The sequence below is a fragment of the Pteropus alecto genome, unplaced genomic scaffold, assembly GCF_000325575.1.
Source record: "Pteropus alecto unplaced genomic scaffold, ASM32557v1 scaffold3, whole genome shotgun sequence".
NCBI lineage: Eukaryota > Metazoa > Chordata > Mammalia > Chiroptera > Pteropodidae > Pteropus > Pteropus alecto.
Window position 1 is genome coordinate 54,696,225 of NW_006442484.1, and position 18,292 is coordinate 54,714,516.

At 29.2% G+C, this 18,292-nt stretch overlaps 1 protein-coding gene across 14 annotated transcripts in view; it reads left to right on the plus strand.

Annotated features, from left to right (window-relative positions):
- GULP1 (GULP, engulfment adaptor PTB domain containing 1) overlaps positions 1–16,609 on the plus strand; it is a 206,306-nt gene extending 189,697 nt beyond the window's left edge. For 12 of the 14 annotated variants that reach the window (XM_025039383.1, XM_015596407.2, XM_015596408.2 and 9 more), the window contains 3 exons: positions 5,209–5,347; positions 9,514–9,608; positions 14,824–16,609. In XM_025039383.1, the coding sequence (XP_024895151.1) occupies positions 5,209–5,347; positions 9,514–9,608; positions 14,824–14,895 (306 nt within the window). In that variant the 3' untranslated portion in view covers positions 14,896–16,609. Of the gene's footprint in view, positions 1–5,208; positions 5,348–9,513; positions 9,609–11,413; positions 11,425–14,823 lie in introns of all 14 variants that reach the window. The other 2 variants (XM_025039385.1, XM_025039386.1) reach the window with 1 other exon arrangement.
- The last annotated feature ends 1,683 nt before the right edge of the window (positions 16,610–18,292 follow it).

Sequence of the window (18,292 nt, forward strand, 5' to 3'; positions counted from 1 at the left end):
AATACATTCAGAGTGCTATAAGTTCTAAATTCTAGAAGTTGTTACTTTTAAAGCTTATTTAAAAAGTGATCTTGAAAATGTGCCATAACAGTGAATTTTAAAAGCATGAATCAGCATAGCAGTGTAGAAAGTATTTATAGAAAATTTTACATTACTGTTATATTTTTCATCCTTAGTGTTATTATCTACCAATTTTTTTAACCTGAAAAATCTAATTTAGACATCTATATTTAAAATATAAATATAATTTACTTTTAAAAATTAATTCTCAATAGAATTTTGAACCTCTGTTATTTTAATAATTATGATAAATTATATTTTAACCTTAAAGTTGTTTTATATTTTAAAGGGGTCTTTGGAGATATATTGCCAAATAAACAGCATAAAATAAAATTTTGGTATCATTCTAATATTTCTATAGCTATTACCACAGAAATGTTTATTCTTTAATGCATTTTTTTTCTTTAAATGTATTCAACATTTACTGATAGGATTCAAACCTTAAAACATTTTGACTTGGTTGTTATGTTTAGGCAAAGCTCAAGGTTGAAATAATCATGATTGCCTAAATGCACCAAGTTATCTTCTGAAAGAAAGAGCTACAAAACTACAAGAACAATGAATCTCAAATATGGGCACCCATTATTAATGTCTTAATAACCTAACAACTTCTGCATAATTAACATGTAATTATTGAGCATAGATTTCCTCATTCCTTATTCCCTTTAGTATAATTCAGATCCTATGTATTTTCCCAAAGACAAAAACACTTAGAATTATGAGCATAAGGGATTAAACAGTGGTGCATGAACTCCTGTGGGAAAGTCCAAAAATTTCGGTTTCTAGCCATCTGTCAAAATACTGACTGAGGGCTCAAAATAAAAATGTCAAACTCTTTTCATCTAAACTATTTAATTCCTTAAAAAGTAAATATCCTCAATGAGTTAAAAAAGTCTTATTCCTTAAATTTAGAGACACCACTCAAACTATAAGTGCCAAAAATGCCACTGTATTTCATTTAAGTGCTATATTCACATGTTCTTATTCTTATTTAATATGCCTAGTAGTTTGGTATGAAATTAAAATATATCCATGTATTTAAATATGTCGGGCTTAAATTTCATTTTTGTAACAAACATCCAATTCCTTGATTCGAATTGTTTCTAAGTGAGGAATCACAAACTCAAATGTCAACAGAGCCCACCCAGGCTGTGACATAAATGTGCGAAGTGGGCATATGGTATTAGTAATGAATTGGAGAGCCTGTACTCAAGGCACAATTCTTTTCATGGAAGTTTGGGGGCCCACTTTTTAGGTGTTTCTAACTTCTCAAGAAAAGTTCTAGATTTTAATGTGCAATCTCTTAATAATTATCTGCAAGCAACTTATTCAGTATTTAAAAATACCTGTGTGATGAAAAGAAAGAATATCAGTTGACCAAATCTAGGCTACTGATGACCCTAGGGATGGATACCTGTGATAGATAATATTAGAGTCTTAGATACCCAAACTATTGATAGATATCCCTACTTTGCCATTTTGAAAATGCAAATATCTCTTAACTGGGGTATTTATTTTCATATTATTTTTATATTATATACATTTTTAATTGGTGTAAGTATATCTTCTCAAAGGGAGTAGATGCATAATATAATATTAATGACATGATAAAATACTAGAGCACTTTTAAGTTAGGTTATTTTGGTCTTCAGTTTGTTTTAAGGCACTTAGTAAAGATAGTTTGGCCAATACAAGTCATAAAATAATGTGGAGTACTCTCATTTATGGTATAAAAGCCAGATGATACTAAGGACAACATCCACTTAATGTCTTACTATGTGTTTTATTCAGAACAGACATCTTAATGAGTTTATAGTTCAAGTTTAAAAAAAATTTTCTAGTATAAATTACATAATAAACAGTCATTGACAGCTTATATATCTAGCACTCTAATGTATTATATATAGTATTTTAGGGAAACAAAATTTTGTTCACAAAAAGCTTATAGTTGTCACCTATAATTAAGTAAAAGATGGTCATGAATCATAAAATTATATAATAAACTCTGCAGACCATAAAATAGACTTAAAATTGTGTATATATAATGCACACATGTATATACATATATCTACAGATAAATTGACAGATCACTATGTAAATCAATAGGGAAAGCATTAAGTATATAACTATATGCATATTAATAGAGTGATAGATTACATAATTTAGACTGTTAGAGATTTTGCTTCATACCAAACCCTTCCTTCAACTTAAATCTCTCACTTCACACCCTGACCTTTGCCCAGTGCCATTCCCTGGGGGAAAATGGGACATCGTTTGAGCCAGTACCTTCTTTCTGGCCTCTTATACTGTCACAGTAAGTGGATAAAGATTTAATTATTACTTTCACTTTGGCTTGTTGTTTAAATTGACCACTCTGACATCTGGCAGCTCAGCTCTCCCCAGCTCAGCTTTTAACAGTAGCTTTTCCATGCTGTAATAGAAATAGCTTCTAAAAGTCACCCAAAGACTGATATTCTGACCCAGTACAGTTTTCTGCTTGCATGTTATCTTACTACTTATTATTTCTCTGATTTATCCACATTCTTGACAACTCCCCTTGCCCATCTCTGAAAGGTCTTACCATTTGAAATTCACTAGCTATAGAAAAGGCATGATGACTGGAGTCAGATTGTTTAGAAGTTTGACTCTGCTTACCTCATGTAGGAACAAGTCACATAGAATCTTTGAGCCTTAATTTCTCTGTCTTTATTATAAGAAGGATATAACATTACTAACACTAAGAATTCAAAAGAACATTTTGAGGATTAAATCTGAAATGATTGTTACAACCCTATTTGAAAATTCTGCAGTCATAACTTTTTACTAGACTTTACTCCTACTCCAATGACTTTGTTTGTTTTTTTTTATTACCCTCATTCCTTTTTTTTAATCTCATTACACAGAGGTTCTCTCCAAAATACATCTTTAGGCTTTTCTTATTTTGTCCTCCATTGTTTTCCTCTCAAGTTCTAATGAATGCAACATTTTATGTAAATATCTAAAAAATATAATATCTTAGTAAAAAATGGTCAAATTAGACAATCCAGAATCTAAGGATTGTTGCAATAGGAAAATCTCTACTAAACTCTACTAAAACTATTTGTCTTAATTTTAGTAAAGTTATTTTGAAATTACTTATTCTTTTCATAAAATATCATTTTACAAACAAATTTTCATGTATACTTTTCCTTTTTCCTCTATGTCTTTTTTTCTCCTTAGTATATTTCTCTGTCCTTTCTTTACAGCTGCTGCACAAAATGTCTGATCATGAGCAACATGGGTTTCAGAGATGCATATCCTCTTTCTGGCGTAGTAGTGATGATTCATCTCCTTGCCTAAATATTTCTTCCATTACTGTCACTCCTGTCAACTCGACTGATTCCAGACTGTCATTGGGACTGTTAATACCACCACCTTCTAAATGTGGCCTTCCCAAGCCAGTCAGTGAGAGCAGCATCCCAAGACCTCATGTAATTTGTTAAACAGAAAATTCTTTTTATAATCCCACTTATTTTTTTTTAATTCTGCCAAAATGTGCCATTTATAGTAACGAAAAAAATCAGGTATGTCTTGAAAAATGTGATGTGATCTGGGATCCTTGTGTGTCATTTTTGCTTGTTTCGATTACCTCATTTCAGAGGGTTTCAAGTAGGTTGTTGATGGTGTACAAATGGACAGAAAGACAAAATAGAAAAGACAGTTCAAAGGACCCTCAGATATGGCAGTTGGGAAATTAGATCATCAGCAATATTGGTAAAAATTGTTTTGATAGAATTCAATGCATAAAGAACAAAGTCTAGATTGATATGAGTTGAGGATCGAATGAAGTAAAAGTTAGGCAGGAAATGTAGTAGTATCCTATTTAAGGGGCTTAACTTTGAAGGAGAGTGAAAGAGAGATGAGAGGCTAGAGGAGTAAGGAGGAAAAGAGTGGGGACATTTTTGGTTGGTTGATTTTGTTTTTAACTATAATTGAGGTTGAATATCTTTATATTCTGAGAAAGAGGAGAGACATGGAAGCCAGAGGAGGTAAAAGGATGGGATGATTAGGAGAACAATATTCCTGAATAGGAGGAAAGTGCTGAGGGATAAAGTTGCCTTACAAGTCTTTGGATAGTATTTATGATTGATAAGTAAACAGATTGTCAAAGAAAGGGAGATGACAGCAATTTTCCTGCAAGAAAAAATGTACTAATAATCATTTTAATAGCAAATCCATCACTCTTTACACATGAGCCACTGTATTTTAATTCATTTCCTTCATCATCTGTGAATCAGAAAAATGAATGTATTTTGAGTACTCTAATTTTAATATCAACCACTCTAAACAATCTGTGTTTCTTATTCTTACAGGAAAAGTGAAATTTACTTCACTATCCCTTTCCAAAATGAGAATTCTCTTTTTTTAATAGATTGTGCGTGTGTGTGTGTGTGTGTGTGTGTGTGTGTGTGTATTTTTCCCCCTGAATGACAATCAAAGTGATTATTGTTTTATTCTTACATAATATCCTGGCCCAGACTGGTTCAGATAACTTAGTGATTTTGGTAATATATTTAGTGATTATAATTATTTCTTTTACAAGGTAGCTATTATAGAAAACTTAATGAAATCTTATCCAGGAATAAAAGGTGCTACAGTGACTTTATTGTTGGCTGTCATTCTATTTATCAGTAAAAGTTAAAATATACTCTTTAAATTTTTTAATTGTTGTCAATTACATTTGCATAGTTATATTTAAGAAGGTACATCACTTACATTCAATTATTTCTGTTTAGAACTTATAATCCTATGCAAAATACAGTACTGAAATCATGTCATATAATTTCTAACATTTTTAATTCTCTGACATAAATGGCAATTATTTTAGATATACAAAAAATCCAATAACATTTTTTATATCTATCTAGAATAATATCATCATCATGTTTGTCATCATCTTGGAGAACATTTTTGCAGATACTTTCTATTGCTTCCTTGCCAGTGACAATTTGCATAACTGGTTGAACCATATGAAATTGCCAGTATTTAACTACTTTGATTCAACTGAATTTATTGTTGTTTATATATGTTTTATAGATATATGAAATATTTAGCATTATAATGTGTCTACATGAAATAATACCCTAATTCATATTATCTTCATTGCAGGCAGGCAGTGTGACACCTAAGTCACCCTCCACTGACATCTTTGATATGATTCCATTTTCTCCAATATCACACCAATCTTCAATACCTACACGCAATGGCACACAGCCACCTCCAGTACCTAGTAGATCTACCGAGATTAGTAAGCTTTCTAACCAAATCAGTATTCTTTACTACATTTGTGTACTTTTAAATGTTTAATTAATACTTTATGTGAAATTATATATTTTAACAAGCTAACTAAAAATTTTAATTACTAAAAACATTTATATATATATATGTGCCAAATTCAGTTAATTATATTTTACTTCATAATTCAGAGTATACTACTAAAGACATCACTTTGTATTTGAAACTATGTTATGAAAAACAATATTTTGGTATAGGATTATTTACATAAAGATTTCATTATATTTTTATCATGTTTAGGGCTATATTTTTCATGTTTTAATAATTTAATCATTAAAAACAACTCCGATGGTAATTATTTTAATGATTTTTCACATGTTTAATAGAGCTCAGTTTAAATTTTTGGTTATCATGAGGTATATGGATAATCTTAGCTGGAGAAATATATAAACCTATGAAGTCCATGAATTTATATTAACCCTATATAAGTGTTTTTTCTTTGATATCTAAAATGTCAAAATGCATTCCTTTTATGATTTACCTTCTGAATATCTAGAAGAAACATAAGAGTCTCTTTTTGATGTATTAGAAAGCATCCAACAGATATTCATTGTCAATATTTTTTTTATTTTTAATTAGAGTTGATATTGAACATTATTTTATATTAGTTTCAAGTGTACAGGGTAGTAGTTAGACATTTATATAACTTACAAAGTGATCTCCTGGATTAGTCTAGTACCTACTTGGCACTAGACATAGTTATTACAATATTATTGACTATATTTCTTGTGCTGTATTTCACATTCCTGTGACTATTTTGTAACTACCATCATTGTTAATATCTTGACTGTATGTTGATCTGTGCCCTGACACAGAAACTGAAAGAATAGCTCCCAATGGCCATGATCAGTCATGATATCCAAAGGGAAACTGAAGAAGAGAGTTTTACACATGCTTTATTTCATCTTCTCTGGTTCACGTTAATACATTTTCAATATAACGCTGAAGTTTTAGCTTAAGGCTTTAAAGCATGTCAGGGCCTATAGTTGATTTGTTTCCCCCCTTGCAGAATTTAACAAAGTATATTGCACATGTTAAGGATTCATTAAGTTTTAGAGGACTAATTTGTGAATAGAAAGTAATAACATTAGAACTTTCTAAATCAATTTACAGAAATATTCATTACTTCATACATAAGTTGAAATATATATTTAAATTCCTCTGAATATATTTTGTGCCAATGCAAAATTAAAGAAATAATCTATAGCATACACATGACAGTGTGTTTTTACAAAGTACTGCCAATATCCTAATATCATAATTGAGTATTTTTGGTACTTATAAGTGTCCCACATCTCTTCCTTTACTGCTGTTTTTTACTTCCTTGGACTTCATCATTAATTTACTCATTCATTTATTGAATTCAATGGGAATTTGTTTAGCATATACACTAGACTTGGATTGCATTCTGGAACTTGAAATATAAATTAACAACGTGTTCACAATGAAGGATTTTAATCCAAGTCAAAATATAAATTGAGAAGAGTGAATAGATTTTAAGGTATTTAGAAGGAATAATCTATCAGGATGGTGACTGAGAGTTCAAAATAAATTATGGTTTGGATTTTAGATGAAATGTTCTTAATGGGGGAAACTAGAAGCAGAAAAGGGAAAAAGTAAAGAGTTCCGCTTTAGACATTAGTGAGTTTAAAATGCCTTTGGAAAATCTAGGCAGAGATGGTCAAATAGTTTTATTAGTTCATGGGATTTATTAATGAGAAAGAAACTGAAGTAACATTTTTAAATGTTTACCTTTCCTGAGTGCCAAAGTTTAAGAAATATAATAATATGTCAGTAGATATAAAGACTAGATAGATGATAGATAGATAGATAGAAAGATAGTCCTGGTTACCACTATACTATCTATACTATATCTATATTAATAATTAATAATTTAAGGGCAAATTGTTCAACTAATTTTAAATGTAAAATTTTCTAAAACTCTAATCTAGTGGGATTTTAGTAATAGGAATTTTTCTTTAAATAAAATCTAAAATGTATCCATTCATTTATTTTTCATTTTATACTAAATAAATAAAAGCAGAAATCTACAAGATTGCTGTTAAGTTTTTCTCCTTACTGTCTGAGAACCCTACTAGTTTACCAGAACATATTTTTGATCTTTGAATATGTGTCATACTTTAATTAATTGGTTTAATAGTATTTCCCCTGATTTGACTAAAATTTCGTGAGAGAAGGGACTTGGTCCTTTCTTCACTACTTTAATCCTAGCAAAAATTTCCTAGCAAAATGCATGGCCTATAATATGTATTCAATAAATATTAGTGGATAAAAGAAAGAATGACTGAATGAAGTATTACCTGTTAGTTTTTCATCTTTTACCTCTTACATTAGACTTGAATAATATTAATGTAACTACATAACCTTTTTCATTAGAAATTGACTTAATATGATTTTTTTTTTGTTATGAGTTTTAGATTTATCTGAGCTCTGTAATGCCAAAGAGCTCTGTAATGTTTATTCATCTACATGGTATTAATATCATAATATGTAATAGTAGTGATTTCTTGTGTGTGGGAGTCATGAACATTTGAGAATGTGATAAAAGTTAGGAAAACTCTTTACAGAAAAATACAATATACCCACTTACACAAAATTTCACATTACATTTCAGGAATGTCAAAGATCCCTTTAAGCCCATGTGAAATCTCTGGTGATTTTGAGTTCCAACTTGAGAAAAATCTATGTAATGAATATCTATTCCTCTCATTAGCACTCCCTTTTCTTCATTAATTCATTTCTTTTGACAAACATCTAACACATATAAAGCATTGTTCCATGTGCTTGCTGAATGGCGGTAACCAGGATACTCCTCTAAAGAAAAATCCCTCTCTCTAAAGTCTCATTTACTGCCTGAGCAGCATCAGACGGAGGAAATAAATTGTAAAAGCAATAATAAAACCCATAAGTTATATATAAGGTGGCAACCAATTCCCACTTGTTCAGGACAGTCCTGGCTTATTTCCTTTTGTTCTGGTTAACTATTGGTAGCACTCTTTTCACTCTTAAAGTATCTTTATTTGGATGATAAATTACATGTCCTTCTTATTTATACAATACTTACCAGCACCAGGAACTTTTAAGCATTTTACATTTATTAACTTCTTTAATATATGAGTCTGAACAACAACAAAAAAGGTTATAACTAGAGAAGCAAGAATAATAGGATTAAAAAGTGATATAGAGGAAATGGCAGAACTCGAGCAGCATAAATATTATTTCTCACCGAGCATTGAATTTAAAGAATATAGTATCCTGCAAAATGAAAGTCTTAACACATTATAAATTCCCATGCCCATATATAATTTAAAAGTTTTTTTGTATGTGTCAGTTAGGGCTTTATTTGAATTGATTCAGAGAAAAGAAATCTCAACCATTTTTAAAAACTTCTTAAATCATATAATAGGCCATAGTCTTATCAATTACAGCCATTAATTTTAACTTGGATACTTTTTTAGGTATAAAAAACAATTCATACTTTAAAATATATATACAGAGAGCTTTTGACACTCCATTACTGATATTTTTAAAAAGAAATTTGTTTCTGATGTAGGCACTTTTAAACAACCTGTCTCATTGTAATTATCTAGGAAGATGATATAATTTTATACTACATGAGATGGTGTTCCTAAATTTTTTCTGGCTAAAAGATGAGATTAAAGTACATGAACTATGAATTAAAGCTACTTACTCATCTAGTCAGTCCTCCATATTGCTTCACTATTGTGTTGCAAAGTCTCAATGATGAGTGACATTTAATTTTAGTATATTTGAATTGCTTCAATAAAATGTAGGTATTGTAATATATTGATTATCAAATACTCGATGAATTTGATATTAAAAAGTCTTAATTAAAGGCACAGAAACCTCTCTGGATAATAATTCTTTGTAACTAGTTTTTAATATCAAAAAATGGGTCTTTGTTTCCTTGTTGGTATTTAACTAGTCTAAACTCAGGAAACCCCAGTAAAAAGTATAAGTGTGGATAGGAGCTTATTTGGTCATACAAGTATTTCTTTATACTATTCTGCCTTTAAAATCTAACTTACCTCAACTCATATCTTGTCATTTCTTACTAAATTATATTCTTCCATTTAGAACGGGACCTGTTTGGAGCAGAACCTTTTGACCCATTTAACTGTGGAGCAGGAGATTTCCCTCCAGATATTCAATCAAAATTAGAAGAAATGCAGGTGACTATTTAACATATTGACCCATAAATAGTTTTTCTTTTTAATATAGGATGTTATATACCCACTACCCTTTCCTTGAATTATTATCACTATAAAAACATACTTAAAATAATTACTTTAAAATTATAATATACACTTAGTCTTAAAAATACTCAAACAGATGCTAAGGGTAAGGTTTTATTTTGTTTTGTTCTTCATGGTTCAATTTCAATGGCAATAAGGTGGCTCATTTTTTTATACAAAATTACATGGATTCTAATGTTTCATTATTTTGAAATCCAAGAATTAAAACCTCATTACATGAGGTTGATTAAGCTTTGGTCTCAGTTTTAACAATTATGAATTTCAAAATTGTGAATGGGTAGATGAAGGAAAATCTTTGTAAGACTAAAATCAGTCTCTCTTAAAAGAAGCATTGTAGCTATAGTTCATAACTCTGAGGCTCTTATTGAAAAAGCAGACACCCAGTGACAAGTTCTTTAGGAATGTAGTTCAGTTGGACTTTCATTTCTTTTTCTCCCTCTTTTTTATTTTTCAATTCTGAATTGTTCTGAAAGTTTGAAGACATTAGTTTTAAAAGCTTTGTAAGATGGACAATTATAAATAGTCTTATCAACAGTAAAGTTTTCTGTTTATATTTTCTCTTAACATTTTGGTTAAGTTATATCCTAGTTTTGATCAGAGACTACATATAGTAGAATGAAGGGAGAGACAAATTATATCAAGCTGATTGAGAAGAGGTAGAGGAGTCATTTCTATTTGTTAGGCCTCTCTGTGCTTCATTTACTGGAAAAAAAGAAAAATTAATGGTTGTATTCTGATCTTCTAACACTGGTAAAACACTCCTTCCTAAAAAGGTAATATAAATACTCTGCTGCTCATTTTGGACTGTAGCCATGAAGCAGTCTTATTTTCTAGTTATAATATGATTTTTCTTATTGTTCTAGATTTAGTAATGCCTGCCCTTTAAAAGTTAGATTATTTAGCATATGCCTTGAGATTTTCAAAGAATATGTTCAAATAATATTTCTCCTGATGGGTAATTCATAATTCCTTTTCACATAAAAAAATTATTTTAAATTCTTAATATTGATTTAAGTTGTTATGATAGCATTTCTTAGATATTTACAGCAAATTATAAACAACTTATCCTTGAAGCTCTTATACAAATATTAATTCAAACATCACAAATTAAATAAAAGCAAAATTACAACACCTAATAAAATTCAGATTGAGAACTTTAATATAACAGGATGGATGATTTTATTTGTTTGAAACTAAAACCACTAATATCAAACTTCTTTTGATTTCAGCATGTATTCTGCTTGATAGCACAATTTTTCCATCCCTTTGCTATATTTCAAATACTGTGAAACTTGCACTCAAAGAGTGCATGATAATTTAATGGGAATGCTTTATTTTGTACATATGAAATCAATCACTTTTGTTTTTTTTTAGTTTTTACCAATTAGACTTGTTCTACTTAGGACTAATCCTTTTGTAAGGACAAATGCAAATATGGGCACTGATGTTCTCAAGTGTTATACAAATCATAAATAGTACTTTTCTATTAATGTTTTTTAGATTTTCACAAAATAAAAATTTTTTTCATAGATTTTTGAAGATAAGCCTACATCTTTAGATTTTTGTAGGAACCCACTTTGAGAAACACTGTATTGGAATAATTTAGTGATATGTTAGTCAAATAATGTTAAGCTGTGTATTTTTGCTTTTATTTTAGTTAGTGCCATTTCTAATATTTTCTCAATGTCTTCTTTATTCTTTTTTGCTTTCATGGTGGGTAGCGCCAGAGATGGTTGGTATAATATTTTCATAAAAATTTTAAACAAACTATAACTTCTCAAAGCTAAAACCTTAATATTTGCATGTTTTAACAAATATTCAAGCAGCAGTTTCATGTGGATGTGTCTGATTATTAGTTGTGTTTAAAGAAATTTCATAACCCATATTTTAAAGTTATTTTTTCAAGTGGTCATTGTTGCATTGTTTACCTCATTGCTTGACTGTTTCTTTGAGTCTAGGATTTACTTGCAAGGTCACTTTAACTAAAGTAAAATAATATTTTTATCTAAAGTCTTTGATGGCTTTTGTTATTAATCTTGTTAGCCTAATTAATCTCCTGCACACATCTAGCTATTTTTAACTTTGCATATAGTATAAAAACTTTACATAGTCTAATGGGTTATATAAACCAGAGTTAATAGGCTTAGTGAGATTTTTAGTTTTCATTTTTCATTTACAGAGGAAATCACAGAAATATCTCCTACACATACAATTTAAGCAGACATATTAAGCCATATTTTATTATGAATTGTTAGAAAATTAGATATTTATTTGAAATCAATAAATTAGTTTTTTCATTTGACATAATTTAAACTTCTGGGTATATGTCACCAACAAGAAAAACAGTGTAATAGTATTAATAACCCAGAAGTGTACCTTGTAAGTTACAATAACTTTTAAAATATTAAAAATAAAGCATAGCAATCAATGAACAGTGAAAGAATTATGCATTAAGTGGTGTTAAGTCAATTGGACAATAATTTTGGAGAAAAATCAGTGTACAGCTGAAACTTACAGCAAATATTCAAATAAATTTCAGAAGCATTAGGCAGTTTAAATTATTTGAAATGTAACTGAATATTTACCAGACTTGTTAAGGGCATATTTTATATAGACATATAGTCTTTTATAGAAAAACTTCTAAAGTTGTTTTTAATTTTCTCTACAAAAATATATAAATATATCACATATACATAATTAAAGTAAGTAGACAAATGATTAAGAAACTAAATAATCAACAGATAAATTTAAAAAAACAATAGTTCACAACAGAAGATCGCAAGTCACTAATATACATGTACACATGTTTAGTCTAATCAGAGAAAAGATAGAAATTGAGTAAAGAACTATAAATGCTTTTTATCTAGCCAATTATAAGTATTATTTTCTTATTATCAGTACTAGTACAAGTGTGATGTAACAAGCACTCTAAATCATTGCTGTGCCAGGGTCCGTTCTTTTGGAGGGTAATTTGTTATTTATACTTGCATTTCTATTTTTCATCAAAAACTAATACAATGTATTCTGAGCAGAAAATAATTTTAAATGTGAAAAATCTTTACAAAAAAATCCTGTCAACCTTATTAGTAATTGTAAAATACTGGAAACAATTAAATCATATTAAAAACTAATAGAACATTATATAGTCATTAAATTAGTTTTATGGGGACTCAAAATAATATAGAAAATTTATTCTACTATGACTAAAAATAGGAACATATATAATATATATAATATATTAAATGGAAAGTTATGTAAATATGGTTATTTATATTATCAAAATTATTTTAAAAATTTATAGATAGATCAACATGTTCACAATTTTTACATATGAGTGGTTTTTCCTTTCTTGATATGCTTTTCTCCCTATTTCAAACTAAGAAAATGCAACTGGGCAACATATTTCACAAAAAACATATTAATAATATATTAATAATAAAATCATTTTTGTGTGATTTTAGTTTATGATAATTTTCATCACTATATAAATTAAGCCTCCTTTTCATCTAAAAGTTTAAAAATCCAGAAGGTATGGAAATCTTAAATTAAGAGTTTATTAAATCTTGATTTATGAAGTGAGACCTAGGAGAGAAGGTCAGAAAAATGTATGGGAAATTTTATCTTAGGAGATAAGAAAACAAGGTGCCATATAACAATGTGTCTGTTGATTGGGATGATTAATAATCTAAAGATCCTTTAAAATCACCATGGCAATAACATTATAAGTGATATATGAACTTTTTTTTTTGTATTGAAATAATGATTGAGCCTTTTTTTTTACTTCGATTTACTATTCAGCCTTTCAAATACTGGTAACACATTGATAAATAGTATTTTCAGGGTCATCGATGTGATACTGGTTTAATTTCAGAATGAACTGACAAAATGTAAAAAACACTGTGATTTATCAAACCTTTCCATAGGTAATATATATCCTATCATCTATCTGTCTACCTAACCTATATCTATCTATCTATCTATCTATCTATCTATCTATCTATCTATCTAGTATCTATCTATCTATCTATCTATCTATCTATCTATCTATCATCTATCATTTATCTATTGTCTGTCATTTATCATCTAATATACACCACTAGATGACATAGTACACAGATCTCTCTCTTTCTCTCTCATCAACATGTTCACAATTTTTACATATGAGTGGTTTTTCTCTGAGAGAGAAAGAGAAAGAGAGACTGTCACACTGCTTCTAAACAAGAAAACCTAAAATGTGGCCTCTAATTCATTTCCATTGATCAATTTCAATGGACTTCATCTCTTTGTAGGCCATTGTACAAAGATTAAAAGCAAACGTAGAGATGAGGGAGTTGGTAAGACTGGAGATAGCCCATTGTTCAATTATCTATCATATGCAAAAAAGAAGAGAGCTTTTTTTGCTGTTAACTTTTAATTCAAAATTTTAGGGATAAAAAACAAAAACAACCTTTCACAGTAATTGTGTACTTGCTCTCAATAAATCAAAGGCAACTTAATTTCCAAAAACATCTAAAACATGCTAGGCGTAGTGGAATTCAAAGCAAAACTTGCAGCTACAAGCAACCATAGGACTATTAAAGGAAGCTTTCTCCATGGCAAAGTGGTCTACAGTTCTGTGTTTCACGTAGAATATGGCATTGCGTTTACTAAACATATGTTACCAGACTCTGGATAGTGGTAACAGAAAGAAAAGGTAAAAACTAGCAGGTTATCTTGAACTGTTCATCAACTCAAAGTCTAACTATCTTACTTTTATTTAAATATGACATATTTAAATGAATATCAATCTTTAAAGCCAAGAGGATTTAAGAGTGACGTATAGAGTTTACTGAAAAATATTTGTCTTGAAACTGCTTACTTCCATATATTTCTATTTTATTTTATCTCTCATGCATGCTAACCTCACATAAATTTAAAACAATTAAAATGCTAATGGGTATAAAGATCTGCCTGGGGCATACACCTGTATAAAAAATTTACAAGCCAACATTTGACATTTAGTATTTTTTAGTTAATCAAAGCATGAAGATTGCAACCTCTGTTCATAGACTCTTTGATTTACTGATTTTTATTTTTTTAAATATTTTGCTATGAGCTTTTTCTATTTTAATGATTTTACTCTGTTTCACAGGAGGGGTTCAAAATGGGACTAACTCTTGAAGGCACAGTATTTTGTCTCGACCCATTAGACAGCAGGTGCTGATGTCAAGAACAAGAGATCCTGACTCGTGTTAAATTTATTTAATCTACTTATGTATCATTTATTATTACTTTATGACAGGTATTATACATGTGCCAATATATATTTTTAATATCTTCACTTTCCGAAAATTATTTTAGTAAAATTTCCTCATGCATTTACTATTGATCTGTAACATTTTATTTTAAAAACAACTCACTGTAAAGTAAAGCATACTTCTATGTTCTTTTCTGTTTCTGTTGTAGAAGAACTTGTAATCAAAAGACAAATTATCCAAATATCTGCCTTGTGTCTGAGTTAAATAGTAAACATCTTGAAATTTGTGTCATATTCAAGCTGCTAGTTTATGTTGATTTCTCAAAAGCCATACCTTAATGATACCTTTCAAAGTCCTAAAGAGATATACCAATACCAAACTAAATACTATATTCAAAATAATAAACATGTTACTATTCATTAAACAGATATCATTTTATGTCTGAAATGTTGTTCATAGAATTGAGAAAATGTAAACTTTGCTATAATGCCACCACGTCATTTTTAGCAGGTGAAATAAAAGTATAAATTCCAATAATAATTAAATGAAATGTATTTAGAGTATTAGTAAATGCAAGATAATATTGTTATTGTCAGTTATACTCTAAATATTTTATATCATGAATAAATATTGTGAGGAAAATTAAAATTTGCTGTTTACAAAATGCTTAAAATTTAATTTCTAATGAGATGTTACATTATTAAATGTATAAACATCATCTAATCTGATGTTTCCTAAAAGAACATTTAGAACATATACAATGTCTGTTACCCATGTTTACTTTACCAATTATATTTTTTCTCAAAATAATTGAGATGCCCCATTGATACTTTAAAATCTATGGATTCTATTAGTTGTGAATCAATATTATTTAGCAAATTAATTTTTTTGTTGTAATCAAAGTTAGAATCTCATTTTCCACAAAAGTCAAGTTGCTGCTCTATTTATCTTTTAACATAAAAAAAAGTTTATGCTCAAAATTTATATTTGGTTCATCTCATTTAAGAAAAAATAAATTAATGAAAATATTTGAGTTTAGACTAGGAGTAGATCTCAAAAATAGATTTTTTTTCTTTTTTTTTTTACTTATGGGAATTTTCTTCAAATGCTAAAGGTACATTACCAGTAGGAAAAAAGTCAAATAGCTTATGTAATATTATATTTGTATGTATTTCCATATGTTCTATGGTATATATAGCCTTGTTTGTTGTCTGTTATCTGCTAAGTTGTACCTTAATTAGAGGGTAGCATATGTTTCATAAAAAAGAGTCTTTATAATTTTGTTTGTCATATAGTATTTTGGAATTTGTATAATGAGGATGTTTAGAAGCCATATCAATGGCTTTTTTTAACAGATAGAATTTGTATTTTTATTGTACTTTAAAAAGCTTTATGTAATAGGTATATATTTAGTGGCCATTTATTATCAATGGTAATACAATAGAGTACTGAGATGATATTTGCACATTTAAATGTTACTTTACCAATTTTTAATGGTAAATCAATTCTGCTACTGGCATGATTAAATAATACATAATTGGTCATTAATTATGGACATTTATTTCACCAGTGCATTTTTATGGAAATCCAGTTGAAAATTGTATTTCTATGTAAACTCAATGATATGTTTGATTTTGCTGAGAATAAATGATTTTAAATAAAATTAAATTGTATAATTTACTCAGTAAATAATTTCTGATTAACTTAGACATATTCTGAAGCTAATTATGTGCCAGATTTTTCTGGTCATAAATTGGAGCCAAAAGAAAGACAGAAAGAGAGAGAAAAAGAGAGAAAGAGAGAGAAAAAGAGAGAAAGAGAGAGAAAAAGAGTAAAAGAAAAGACTTTAACTTCACTTCTTACAGCCCACACACATTTTAGCTTTATGAGCAAATATCATTCAGTTGTGAAAACAATGGACTTGATCCTGCTGGTGAGAGAGGTCATAGTTTGGTTCTTTTCACCAGAAGCATCTGGTGCAATAACTGTGTTATGTAAATATACCTTTTCAAAACTGAGAGCCTTTTTAGCCTAGTAATGATACAAATCATGTCTTGGCTGATAGTCTTAAAAAGGAAGACTTGATAACAGGATTCGAGTCACGGCTAATTGGAATATCATGAAAAAGTTTTTAACCTGCCCATAAAAAAAAGACACATAGGACTCACATTTACTGCCTTTGCACACCAATGAATAACTCATCAATCCATTCAAAAAAATTATTTATTACTCTATGTGAATAACATGTGTTATGTGGGTAAGAAAACGTCTAGTCGTTTTGCTAACAGACATTGTTAAATTGAAGATGACAGGATCCCTGTCTTCAGTTAGTTTATTGTCGGAAAAGAAAAGTAAGGCAAATACATGAATTAATAAATGAAAACCAATATGTATTAAAGTAATTTGTGAACCAAAAACTTCCCCAAGAACATTTATATTTAACCATTTTAAGTTTGGGTACATACCACTGGCTGGCGTAATGTTCATTATTCAGTGTGAAGCCTGTCAAGACAGGCAAATAACAATAATTTTCTTCATCTTTTGTTTCTTGTTTTTTGGATTTGAATTTTTCAAAACATTTTAGTCACATTATAGTAATTCATCTTCAAATAGAATTTCTGATAGATTTTGTGTTATTGTTTTTCTAAATACTGACCTTTTTACTTTTTTAGATGTTACTTAACATAACTATGAGGAAAAAAAAGGCTGTTAATATTTTTCTCTTCCAGTTTTTCCGTATATACTTCCAAATTCAATATTTATTCATGATTTGGGATTTCAGCCTCTGTTAAATTACTTGAAGAATCTTGGACTCAATTTTGACAACTGAATCTCCGACTCCACGTAAACTACACCCTTTAAAGGACACTAACGCGCTGTTGGGATGAGCAGGGCTAATATTGCCCTCAGACTCTTCAGTCTCACGCAAGGAGGGCCTAACTTAAGTGTTCTCTCCTTCCTAGATAACCTCAGACATTTCTCAAGAACTTCCTCCTCCAATGCCCATCTCGTAAATTTGACACAAACCTTAATTCTCATACACTTGTCCCATGTCTTGATCTCATGTTAAAGTCCAAATGTAACCCGCTTCTAGAAATCCCTCCTTTAAAATATATTTTGTCTGGAATGCATTCAAAGTGGGATGTCCTTACTCTAATGAGGAGACCACCTCTTAAAAATAATTTATGGTTTTCCATTGTTTCCCTTTCAAGTGAATTTTTAAAAATATGCATATTTAAAACAAAAGATTTGACCTTTTCCTGGATTCACTTGTTTTCATTCTAGTTCTAAGACACACTACTTCAATGTCATAGTTAAATAATATAGAAAATATGGCATAATTAAGAAGGGGTTGAGGTTAAA